This window comes from Podarcis gaigeae (assembly GCF_964106915.1).
Source record: "Podarcis gaigeae genome assembly, chromosome: 6".
NCBI lineage: Eukaryota > Metazoa > Chordata > Lepidosauria > Squamata > Lacertidae > Podarcis > Podarcis gaigeae.
The window spans coordinates 22,720,502-22,733,078 of NC_139682.1; the positions used below are offsets into that span (position 1 = coordinate 22,720,502).

At 44.2% G+C, this 12,577-nt stretch overlaps 1 protein-coding gene across 3 annotated transcripts in view; it reads left to right on the forward strand.

Annotated features, from left to right (window-relative positions):
* The first annotated feature begins 241 nt into the window (after positions 1 to 241).
* The window catches only part of PABPC1L (poly(A) binding protein cytoplasmic 1 like), a 28,650-nt gene continuing 16,314 nt past the window's right edge, over positions 242 to 12,577 (forward strand). Inside the window, exons 1-8 of one of the 3 annotated variants that reach the window (XM_083746218.1) lie at positions 242 to 773; positions 1,753 to 1,863; positions 5,549 to 5,760; positions 7,103 to 7,296; positions 7,879 to 7,994; positions 9,046 to 9,185; positions 9,828 to 9,922; positions 10,800 to 10,937. In XM_083746218.1, the coding sequence (XP_083602344.1) occupies positions 5,568 to 5,760; positions 7,103 to 7,296; positions 7,879 to 7,994; positions 9,046 to 9,185; positions 9,828 to 9,922; positions 10,800 to 10,937 (876 nt within the window). In that variant the 5' untranslated portion in view covers positions 242 to 773; positions 1,753 to 1,863; positions 5,549 to 5,567. Of the gene's footprint in view, positions 774 to 1,538; positions 1,864 to 1,921; positions 2,992 to 5,548; positions 5,761 to 7,102; positions 7,297 to 7,878; positions 7,995 to 9,045; positions 9,186 to 9,827; positions 9,923 to 10,799; positions 10,938 to 12,577 lie in introns of those variants that run through there. The other 2 variants (XM_083746220.1, XM_083746219.1) reach the window with 2 other exon arrangements.

Sequence of the window (12,577 nt, forward strand, 5' to 3'; positions counted from 1 at the left end):
AGTGTGGCAGCCCCTACACTTGGAAACTCCCTGCCTATTGACTTCAGGCAGGTGCCTTCACTCTACTGTTTTCAGTGCCTGCTTCTAAACATTTTTGTTTAGGCAAGATATGTAGAACATTGACATGTGTTTTAATCTGGTTTTTAGTTTATTGCTTTGTTTTTGTAAACCGCTTTGCTGTTTGGTTTGGTTTTAAAATCAAATAGTATGTAAATTTTGTGAAATAAATAAACATACAAACATTTTCGGTGTCTGATTTACCTCTTCACTCTTTCTAGGGAAGTCCCAAGGGTTACGCTTACTTTAACTTTCCTTGCATATGTAAATTGCTTAAAGGTTCTACTAACAATCGAGTTGAATTTTTGTTCAAATCAAATGAAAAAAAGAGAGACTGAAATCTGTGTCTTCCCATCTTTTAATGCTTGTTTCGTGCATGTCCCCAACTCCTGGAGAACGATATATTTGTTTGCTATTGTGGCAACTAAAGAACGTATTGTAAATGTTTTAAAATGTCAATGCAGCAACGTACAGAACACACAGTTCATTGTTATGCATGTTACTCAGAAGTAAGTCCCAAGGCTTTCAATGGAGCTCTTACTCCCATCCAGGTGCCTTCCAGTTGTTTTGGACTACAACTCCTATCATCTGACTGGCCAGCCACACCCCTTTCAAGAAACTCCATTTCTTTCCTTCTGTTTTGTCTCTACCCCACCCTTCCTGCACCCCACTATTTCAGCAAGCTCAGTCATATTTGAGTTGTCTTTGACTTGGGGGTGAGTGTATTACTTTTCCTGAATCATTTTTTGCATTCCTGCTCATATTGTGGTTCCTCTAAGCTTGTTGCTACCTCCCTCTTGTTCATAGATGGTGTTATTCTGGCTACATAAGAACAGGCATTTAAAAAAACAAATTCACTTTTAGTATATAGGATTCAACATAGTTTAATTGTTTGTTAGGAAGCAGGTCAAGTGACTGTTTCCAATGGGGTGTAACGAACAGTCATACTCAAGAGTAGACCTTTTGAAAAAAGCAGGATTATATTTTTTTAGTTTCTTTTCATTTTAAATATTTTACTTCCTTATGCTTATAGGACAGTTTTGCCATGAACTTTCCTTCTATTTATGCAGCTGGTTTTTATGCGGAAAGTTTATTTTGATACTTAAGAGGATGCTCTCTCTAGTTGTTAACTGTGCTTTACAGAATGTATTGATTCTCTCATACTGTATTTGTTGCTTATTAAGGATGTTTTAACCTATGGATGGAGCCAATGCTAGTCCTACTCATAGTTGACCCATTGAAGTGAATGGGCATGGATCACTTAATTTCAATGGGTGTACTCTTGAGTAGAACTTGACTGGCTACAACTTTCTCTTGTAACCTATGTACTACATCTAATGCTGGAAGCAATGTGCCCCCAGTGACCGTTCCTGGAAATCACAGGTGGGAATGTCCCAGATCCTACCAGTGTTCGTAGTATCGGGGGGGGGGGCAGCACAGGGGTGGTTGCCCCAGGCGCACAATTGTTAGGGGTGCAAAATTTCAACACCCTGTGCTGCCCGAATACAGCTGTGCACTTCTGTTGTTGGGCTGTGTTCGCTTCTCCATGTGAACCAGGAAGTGGCCTATCCCAAAAAGAGAATGACTTGAATGTACATATGTACTCTGCCCGTTTCCCTTCTGTTCTCTTTGTGTGGCGCCGAGCATTGGCAACCCATGCTATGCCACTGGATCCTGCTTTTGGTCTTCCCATAGGCACCTGCTTGGCCACTGTGAGATGGGCCTGATCCAGCAAGCTCTTCTTAGGTCCTTAAACCACACAGAGGGAGGAATTCAGCATAGGGCCAAGAAGATTGCTCTGTCAGTGTAAGCATTTCTCCTTGCCTGATTCAACCATCTGCTCTCTCCTCCCCCTGCATACTGTTATGGGGTGGGGTGGGGGAGCTCTGTTGTACTAGTGATGGTCTTTGTACAAGTTTCTGCTAGTGGGGCTTGTTATAGTTAAATCCCACCCTCTCCGTTTTGTTTAAATGGTACATAAATGGTCCAAATAACTAAACAAAACTAACTTGGGTCCATTAATTTCAGTGGCTCTGCTCTTGAGTAGAACTAGGTAAGCACAGATTAGTATTAAACAAAAGTCTATATAGACTAGGTTTATATTTAAAAATAAATAAATCCACAGCTGACCGCTCTCCTCACCCACGCCTAGTTTTTAGAAGGGAAGTGCATAGTTTTCATCCCAGAGTTAAATTCCAGTACCTCCTTCTTTGAAAACAAACCTGCAGAGTAGGCAAGGGGGTGCGTCTGTTTTGTAGTATTTTGAATCCATGAAGTGTCTTATAAATGAGTGGATGACAACCTTCACTGCTGGTGTTGGCATCGAAGCTCACAGGAGCACAAGACCCAGCTTCCCACCCTGAACACGTAACAAAATAGCTGGTTTTATTGCCTTGCCCTGTTCTTCTAACTCGGGAGGGACTGGCAGCATGGTGTGGGGTCTCAGGAAAAGCCACAGAGGCCTGTTCTTCTCTTGTTTGTTTGTTTGGTTAGCCTAACTGATGCCATTTTGCCTCTGTAAAAAACTACCTGCTTTAGAATTTAGGATGATGAGCCACAAATAAGTGAAGACCAGATAACGTTGCTAGGCGATTTTCAGGAAATCCTCCCACTGCCAGGCTACTCTCCCCTTCAAGGTCTCCAGGCAGGCAGGGTGTCCTGTTTCAGTCAGCGGGAGCAGCTGAATAAACGAGTAATTGTGGGAATCTCCTCTGTCTATGGCATTTATGGGCTTTTCAGTGACCAAGGCAGCTTGGACCCGATTAGCAGACCCCAACAATGGCTGGAATGGTTGGAGCAGGTGGTGGTGCTACAGGAAGCGGCTGGCCACACCTATGAGGGAAGGGGGCGGGGCAATGTATTTCTGAGAGCTGCTCCCACATTAGGGAGGACCAGCACTGAAGGTGAATGTTTGCTGGCGGCCTTGCGTCACATGTGAGTGCTTTATGGGTTGGAGGGGAAAGCTGGCTGGTGGGAGGGATTGGGAAATCACGAAAAGGCAGTATATTGTTACATGTATAGCCAGGTTCTATGCATGTTTACTCTTAGTCAAGATTTCAGGTGAACATGTTCCCAAATTAAGTGTGCAAAGAACTGCAGCTTGAAGTTGAGCCTGTTTAATGCTCCACTAGTGCTTTAAGTAAGAGACATACTGAATTTGAAGTTGGCTTTCTGGATTTGTTTCCTACCTCATCTCTCCCACCTTTCATCCAAGACAAAAGTGAAATTGCGGATTTAAGCAGACACACTAAAAGCACAGGAAATACCTGCCTTGGCAGTTTGTGAGAAGGTTCTCGAGCATGAGTCAGCAGTGTGATGGGGCTGCAGAAAAGGCTAATGTGGTTATTAGGCTTCATGAGTAGAACCATAGTTTCCAAGTCACACAACGTAACCCTGCAGTTTGCTGGTTGTAACCTAGGCTGTGACTCAGGCCTTATCTCTGATTTTCCCAATGTGTGCCGTTCAGTGTGAGACCATTTCTGGACAGAAAAATCAACTAAGCAACCAGTTAAAAACAAGTCTAGTTACTTTCCACAATTAGTTTCCACTTGCTTCGTTAGTTCATTATACAGCAACCAGTTAAAAGGTTTCCCCTTAATTGTCCAGCAGGAAGGAAAATCTAAAGGTCAGGAACAAGACTAGGAGGAGGGACCCTCAAGGGGGAGTTAACAAACACACCCTAAACTTTTCTCTCTGCCCCTAAGTTTGTTTTGTAATGCATATTTTTCTCAGCAGCACTCTCCCCAAATGCTTGACTATGGTTGCAATCTAAGTGGCTCTTCATTTGTAAACTTGTTTTATGGTATCATGATACAAGATTAAAACTGGGTTGTTATTTTATGTTGTTTTTTTGAGAGAGAGAAAACAAGCTCCACACCAGTTTTCAACTTTTTAGTTATAACTTAAACTGCTTCCTTTCTTTTACACTTGTTGGTAACCCCCTGTTCACTGTATCCTTGTCATCTTTCCCCCCCTAGGAAACAAAAAAATATGCCAGTCATTTAATTCCTGGTGTAAATTTTCTCTTAACTTACCTAATGGGCTATGTGAACATCAAATTAACACACACCTCCTGCGTGGAGGAGCGAGGGGGAAGGTTGCTGCCTTTCCCTGGTCCTCAAATCCTCTACCAATGAGTTGGCAGTGAATTAACTGACACCCCTCTCCACCCAAAAAAGGCCCCCACCTAGAAATGTGGCTGCCCCACCTAACAAGGAAGGCTGGCTGTAGGAATATGACACAGCACATCTTTTGGGAGTCATCCTTAAATTTATGCAGTGCTTTGCCCAGATCCTCTGTTGAGTCTTACCCCACTTGGCTCCTGTAATCTGCTGGTGAGCATTGGACCCTATATGACACCATTGGGTCCCAAAGTGGGAGATATCCCCTCTGTTGTGGGTGGGGATGGGTGGGTTACCTAGAGGGGACCTTCTGAGAGGCAAGGGGGCGACAGGGGAACTTTGAAAATCTGACATCACTGGATCAAGTTCATCAGTTTGGTTGAACTGGTTAATTAAAACTAAATCGTTCTAATTGGTGTGTGAAGAAATGTTCAGTTGTTACCATTTTGAATTGTATTGTGTCCTTATCTTCCTTAAGTGGATTGTGCAAACCGCTGTTTTGAATAATAATTTTTATAGGGTGGGGGGAACTGGAGATGAGTTTATGGAACCGAGGCGGCATGAACCTCTGTATTACACCCTTCCACTCAACCTGTTGTGTTCCAGAAATTGTTGGCCAGCAGCTCCCATCATCTCAGACTAGTGGCCCTGCTGGGTGGGGCTGATGGGAGTTGCAGGTCAAAACAACTTGAGGATGTTGGGACCATAAAATCATAGAGTTAGAAGGGACCCTGAGGGTCATCTAGCTCAACCCCCTGCAATGCAGAAGTCTCAGCACATGGGTTATAGATCTCTAATGCACCATAATTTCTCATGTTCTTTCTCTCTCTATATATATACACACACCCTCTTCTGTTTATTATTACCTATGGTGTATTATGGTGTGGAGGTGCTATCCAAGGGGGCAAAGAGGTTGTAATAGTGCCTGCATAGTGGAGTATGGGTTGAATTGTTGCATGAGCGGACTTCCCCCTTCCTTCTCCAGAGAGTCTCCCGAGTCCCAACCCTCCAGACAATATTATAGAAGCAAGGGGTGCAAGTCCCTCTGCATGAGCGGAATTCTGTTCTGCTAAGCATGAAACTTGTTGGGTGCAGCTTTGCATGTCAGTATATCTTGTATAAAATCTATGCAGACGTACTAATATACATTAGTAAATGCATGTGTTACTCCTATTTACATAGCATGGGCAGGGAGGGGATGGACTAGGTGAAAATGACTCTGGATATAGTGGGTTTCATTTGCAGGCAACTTCAAGAGCTCAGTCAGAGGTTTACATGGAATCTACCCTATAGAGTCCTGCTGTTTTTGCATCTCTAAAGATCCCTGTTATGCTGCCTGGGAGTAACTAGGTTTTGCTTCACTTCCCAAGTTAAACTGCATGATTGACCATGAATGCTAGTGGCCCAGGATATCCGCTAGCCTCCCTCTATGTGGGCGACTTGCACCCGGATGTAACGGAAGCCATGTTGTACGAGAAATTCTCGCCTGCTGGACCAATTCTGTCCATCAGAGTTTGCCGAGATGTCTCCACACGCCGATCACTAGGTTATGCGTACATAAATTTTCAACAGCCTGCTGATGGTAAGTGAGTGAGAACTTCTTCTATACTCTCAAATGTTGTATTTTGTTTGCATCAAGTATCTTTGCTTCATTCCTCAGCAGAAAAGACTCCCAGGGTAGATTACAGATCAATAAAAAGTAATACTGTGTTGCCTGGGGTCAGAGGCTATCTCAAAGGCAGGACATGAAAGGAAAAGGAACAGATAAGGAAAAGGGAGGAAACTCTGGTGCTAGTTAATAAAGTTCTTATAATAGTGGAGAGGGAAATGGTTTGGTGCACAGGTGGGGAGCCTGCAACCCTCTGGATGTTGTTGGACTCCAACTCCCATCAGCCCTGGCCAGCATGGCCAGGGGTTGCTGGGAACTGTAGTTCACCGTCATCTGGAGGTCCTCAGGTGCCCCATTGCTGGTCTGGAGAGACAGGGGGATCCTAATGTTTCTGGTTTCAGCTGAGCCGATGAAGTGGCCCTGCTTCCCATCTCTCCCTCAGCTGCAGCCTGATAAACCCATGTTGTACGATGTGCCCATGGCTACTAAGTCTTCCTTTGGAAAAAGGAAGCAAGTTTTGCCAGGCAAAAATGCAACTCAAGCGCTGCTTTCTAGCAGAGTTTGGGGCTCTGCGTTATCATTTAGAGGATCTGAACATTTAGAAATTAGCTGGCAAGTAACCTTTTGTGTTCCAAATAATTTCTGGTAGCTGTAAGATAAGTTTTGAGCTAAACCAAAGTGAAAGGAAGCTTCAGCCTTTCCCTGTTCACTAGGCCACAGTGATTAAGATTAACCATTGCAAATGTCCCATAGGAGGAGTAAAACATCTGCGGATTTATCTCCCATCGGCCCAGTGGCGTAGCGTGGGGGGTCCAGGGGGCCCCGGCCGCACCGGGCGCAACATCTGGGGGTTAGGGTTAGGGGGCGCAAATCCATGGGTTAGGGGGTGCAAATTACTTGCCTTGCCCTGGGTGCTGACAACCCACGCTACGCCACTGCATCGGCCCCAGCCAGTGGGAGTTGCAGCACAACAATATCTGAAGGGTCATATCTTCCCTAGTCCTGCATCTAATGGCCTTTACCACTCGATCCATGATGCAGCTATGGTCTTGTTTACAGATCGTTGTCTTAGAAACCATGGCAAGTTATTTGTACCTACAGCTTCCAGTCATGTTTACCAGAAGCCAGAGCTTCTCTTCTTAACACCAATTTCTTAAGCCCCACTCCTGTCGTAAGACTTTGTGATCTTTCCTGTTGGTAGTAAAATGAATGTGCTCACACACAGGTGTTTGCAAGGTGAGAGACTGGACTTCTTTGCTTCCAGCTTTCGTTTTTTGTTTCTGTGTAAACAAATGAGCTTTCCCTCCCCTGCTAGCTGAGCGGGCCTTGGATACCATGAATTTTGAAGTGATAAAAGGCCGACCCATTCGCATCATGTGGTCCCAACGGGACCCAGGACTCAGGAAATCAGGCGTTGGGAACATCTTCATCAAGAACCTGGACGATTCCATTGATAACAAAGCTTTGTATGATACATTCTCAGCCTTTGGAAATATCCTTTCTTGCAAGGTAGCTATGTCACTGGCAGAAATAACATCACCTGATCTGCTTCTAGCATCCTAGTATATGTGTTGTCTATCATTCCTCTTATCCTGATCTATGCAATTTTTGACCAGTGGTTTCTAAGCACTCTGGCTTCACTTTTGTGTAATAACATTTGGTGGGTAGTAATTTAAAATTCAAAACAATCTTGAGGTAGCCACTAGGCAAAACACTTTGGGCAATTTCCCACCCCCTCTAGCATCACAATGGTTCCTTGAATCTCAGAACTTCTCTGCTGGTCCAAAAAAACAGCACTTCAGTACTGAGAGAGACCTCATTGAATTAGACACCAACCCCATTCCGATTTTCTTTGAGTTCTTTTCTCTCTCTCTCTCTGAAACCAAGGTTTTTACTCATTGCTGATGGGCCCCATTGATTAGGGTTACACCAAAATGTGTCTATGACTCAGGGTCACTGTTTAGGGGGGCTTTGTAACCACTGAGCAGATATACATGTAAACTGGGGGGAAATCAAGGGCCCATCTTTTTCGTTTTCAGTTGTATGACTTCCTTTTTTTCTCTTCCCTCATACCCACCCATGTCTTAACAGGTTGTTTGTGATGAGAATGGATCCCGAGGTTACGGCTTTGTCCATTTTGAGACCCACGAGGCAGCAAACAGAGCAATTGACACGATGAATGGAATGCTCCTCAATGACCGTAAGGTGTAAGTGGAAGCTTGGGTTGGGAGCTAGGGTGCAGGTATGGGTGAAGTGGGTGACTGCGTGATCAAATGTTGTTGACTCTCTTAATATGTTAGATGCATTGCACACATAAATAAATAACAGAGCCCCTCCTATGCAGAACACAATTTAGAATAAGGGTTTAAGCACAAAGGAAAACCAAGGTTAGTAAAAGGTGCAACAAATTTCCTTGGAAACATGTATCAAATGATAGAATAACAAGAATATTTGTAAGTAAATGCAAGTATCAATATTTTAGGGCAAGTTTAGCATGCAAAACAGTCCATAAGGTCACTAATTCGTTTCCCCTGTGAGTATAGAAAATGTGCATTTCCAGCAGCAACACAGTTGGCCGGAAGAGCAACAGCTCATCCAGACTTCCGCTTGTCCCACCACTTCTCCTCCCAGGAAAACCTGCTCTTTCACATTGAATTGGAGCATGCGTCAACTGGGTTTTCCTTGGATTGATGTTTGCTCCAATTCAGCACTAAAGAGCTGGTTTTCCTGGGGCAAGTTGTGAGGCAAACAGAAAACAACTCAGACCTGTATTCGGAAAGGACAAGTAGGAAACCACTTGGAACCATGCTTTCTAGGCATGGGGCGATCGAAGGGTGGACGAGCCCTCACTGTTTCATGTGCTCTATAAATCCTTTGTCTAGAAGATGCCTTGCCAATTCACAGTTTTCTCTACACTGCCTTAAGAAGAGCACCGGTTACAGCTGAAATCCACCCTGCAAGGTTGATGCAAAATACAGGCACGAGCAATGTTATCACTGCTCAAGCATCAGGCTCTCCTAGCTTAAAGGTCTCTAGAGCTACACCAAACAGAGGTAATCCTGCCTCTCTCCTCATGACGGCGTCTCCTGAGCACTGACAAGGCAAAACTGGGCACTTGTGGCTTTATTAGAGCATGTTGATCGATAAAGCTGTCTCAGTTCTTGCCTACTTAATATAGCTTGGGAGGTTTCCCTGACCTCGTTGCATGGCACACACAATGCATTTTAAAAAGTGGCTTCACCGTTTGCCCGTTTACAGGTTTGTTGGCCATTTTAAATCTCGACGAGAGCGGGAAGCAGAATATGGCGCCAAGGCAATGGAATTCACCAATGTCTACATCAAGAACTTTGGGGATGACATGCATGATGAGCGACTACAGGAAATATTCTCAAAATTTGGTAAATGCGGCACTTTGAAGTATAGTGATTGGCAGGGAAGTTTCAGCCTGTGGGCCTAATTAGGCCTACCAGACCTCAGAGACTGGGCTGCCACACTATTTTGGGTGAACAACACCCCTGTTTCCTGAGCCTGGTGTCATATACGATGCAAAGTGCACCTTTTGCAAATCTGCTCCAGAAGATCAGGGGAATGCTTTGAACGGGGTTGTGCAAGCAGGGGAGGGGAGAGGGAGAGGGAGAGAATGTTCTGTCGCACAAGGAAAAATCCTTGCCCTGATGGAACGTTCGCCTTTATGTCGGATTCTACCCATACATAATAAGAGATTGCGGGTAAGATCCATTTTTTTGTGAGTGGACGTCTCCTTCATCTTCCCACTACATTTCCTGCATCCTCCCAAATCTGGTCCCGAGAATCCCTCAACCCCCCAGGCCAGATTTTGGAAGCATGGATGAGGGGGAATCCATTCCGTCAACTGGATCTCTTCTGCTGGCAGACAGGCAAAACTGTTCTGTTGTGTTTGTGGACAGGCACCACTGGATTTCGCCCAATAGCCCCAATTGCATGGCACCAATGTGAGTCTATTGTAACTTGTGGCTCCAGCAATGTCACACTGTCTTAAAGTTTCTTGTTCTACTTTCCAGGAAAGACGTTGAGCGTCAAGGTGATGATGGATAATGCAGGCCATTCAAAAGGGTTTGGGTTTGTCAACTTTGAGAAGCATGAAGATGCTCAGAAGGCAAGATGGTCTTTGATCTATTTGTCTGTGCCCGATGCTTGCTTGTTCCAGTGAATGTGGCTGTCAAGATGGAGCTGAAGGCTTGTTGGTGGGAGAAAGACCTGACTTGGATGTGTGTGCACCTAAAGGAGTAAATGGGCTTTCTCCACCAGGGACCTCCCTGTTTTGTGATCATAAAGTTGGAGGAGGCCATCTAGTGTGGGAAGTCCCAGAGCTAAAGCAACCCCAACAGATGGCTGCATATAGCTTCTACTTAAAGACCTCTCACAAGGGAGAGTCTATCCAGTTGCTTTGATCATTGGTTCCATTGCCAAACTGATTTTACCAGCAAGAACTGTCTCCTAACATTCAAGTGAGATGCAGCCGCTGGTGCAGCAGAGGAAATGAAATCTTGTCACATTCACATCATACATTTAAAGGCTTTCCCACAAATAATATTGGGAACTGTGATTAGTTAAGGGTGCTGGGAATTGTAGCTCTATGATGGATAAACTATAGTTTCCAAGATTCTTTGGGGAAGCCATACCTGTGAAAGAGGTGTAATTGTGCTTTAAATATATGGTGGGGACTGCTGAATCTGTCCTCTTTTGGGTGACAGCTCTTCTGGTATTTGATGAGTGCATATGAATCTCTCTCATGTTCGCTATGAATGCATGATGGCTACAGAACCAACTAAATTGCTCTTGGTGGGGGGTAGGGGGATTTCATTGCTTCGGATAGCTCAGAAGCGAAGGCTTTGCAAAGTTCATTACAAAATTAAAACAGAGCAAAGGGCATCTTTCTGCAAGACGGATGTGTGGTCCATTGAGGGGTGGAGTTAGTTGTGGGACTTCTTCCTATGCACAACCCTCTATGTTAACACCTGGTCTCCTGGCAGGCTGTTGAAGACATGAATGGGACAGAGATCAATGGGCGAATGGTGTATGTTGGCCGAGCTCAGAAGAGGATGGAACGTCAGAGTGAACTGAAGCGCAAATTTGAGCAGATCAAGCAGGAGAGAGTAAACAGATACCAGGTAATGCTAAGTGACAACGAGGTCATCAGGTGTGGCAAGGTACACTTTTTTAAAAAAGCAACACACCTGCTGACTTTCAAAATCTCAAATGCTGCGGTTGCTCTCCAATATAAATATGTATTTATTTATTTGCAGGCATCGTTTCTATTACTGCTACTAATAACTTTATTACCCACCGTTTACCAGCAGAAGGATTACAGCAATTTAAATTCCGGTACCCAAAACAGTGGAAACAAATTTCAACCAGTAATTGTATGTCCCCCTTGGTCTACAATAAAATAATGTAAGGGTAAAATAGGAAAGATGCTAAACTCAGTAAACTAAAAGCAGTAAAACAATTTCCAGGATTGAGCCATTATTATTTTGTAAAGTAACTGGGCCATGTAGAGGAAATCCACATTTCTCAGTCCTGCTTCACTGAGAGCTAGTGAAGGAAAAGCAGCTTACCAGGTCAGGTCATTTGTTAGGCCATTTCATATCTATTCTTGACTGGCAATGGTTCTCTATGGTTTCAAGGATCTCAGGCTTTTGCCGTTGCCTGCTACTCCCTGATTCCTCTAATGACAGATGCCAGGAATTGAACCTGAAGGCCCCTTCACGGGAAGCATGTGCTGTGTTGATGAGCTGTGGTCCCTTCTTGAGGCACAGGTCACCTGCAATGACAGTGCATGGTAATGGTTCCTGTTTGTGGCAAGGGATGAAATTCGTTGGGTTTTATCTTGATGCCTTTTTAAAAAAAAGATTCAATGAAAATAAGGCTGGTTTGCTTATCCCTTGAGGTAAAAGCTTTGAAGGGTGCCTCCAGACAATCTCTATATTGTTTGTGGGATTCAAGCACATACAGTGATACCTCGGGTTACATACGCTTCAGGTTACAGACTCCACTAACCCAGAAATAGTACCTCGGGTTAAGAACTTTGCTTCAGGATGAGAACAGAAATTGTGCTCAGGCAGCACGGCAGCAGCAGGAGGCCCCATTAGCTAAAGTGGTGCTTCAGGTTAAGAACAGTTTCAGGTTAAGAACGGACCTCCAGAATGAATTAAGTACTTAACCCAAGGTACCACTGTAATGGGAATTTAGGATTGTGCAATTAAAGCAGATTAAAGGGCTCTGTCACCTGAGCGCAGCAAATTCGGATGACGTTCATTGAGAGAAAGCACAATAACGTTATAAAACACTACACAGGTGATGGGTAGTAACAATTTAGCGCTATTCCTGCTTACAGGAATCTGATCTTTACAAAAGCTGTAGTGTATGTTGTATTGAGGTATTGGCAGTGTTAGAAACTGAGATATGAAAGCTAGGAGCTAAATGGCACCTTAAACCTAGGTTATGGGTGCAACAACGGAATGTCTGAGCACACTTTTTAATAACAAGAATACAAAGCTGAAAATGAATGAACTGCAGCTAAAATATTATGTCCATTTTCCACATGGTATAGCCCTTCCCCTGCGCACCCCCCACCCCTAATATTCTTAAGAAGGTCTCTTCTCCAGTCTTTAGAGTAGCTGGAGCTGGGGAGGCAGAAAAAGGTCCTCCTTTCCTCCCACTCTGCAGTTTTAATCTGAAATCTTAGGTGCAGTACAGCGCCCAGAGCTCAGAAACTGCTCGTGCTAATGAAATTCCATGTCGCAAAATG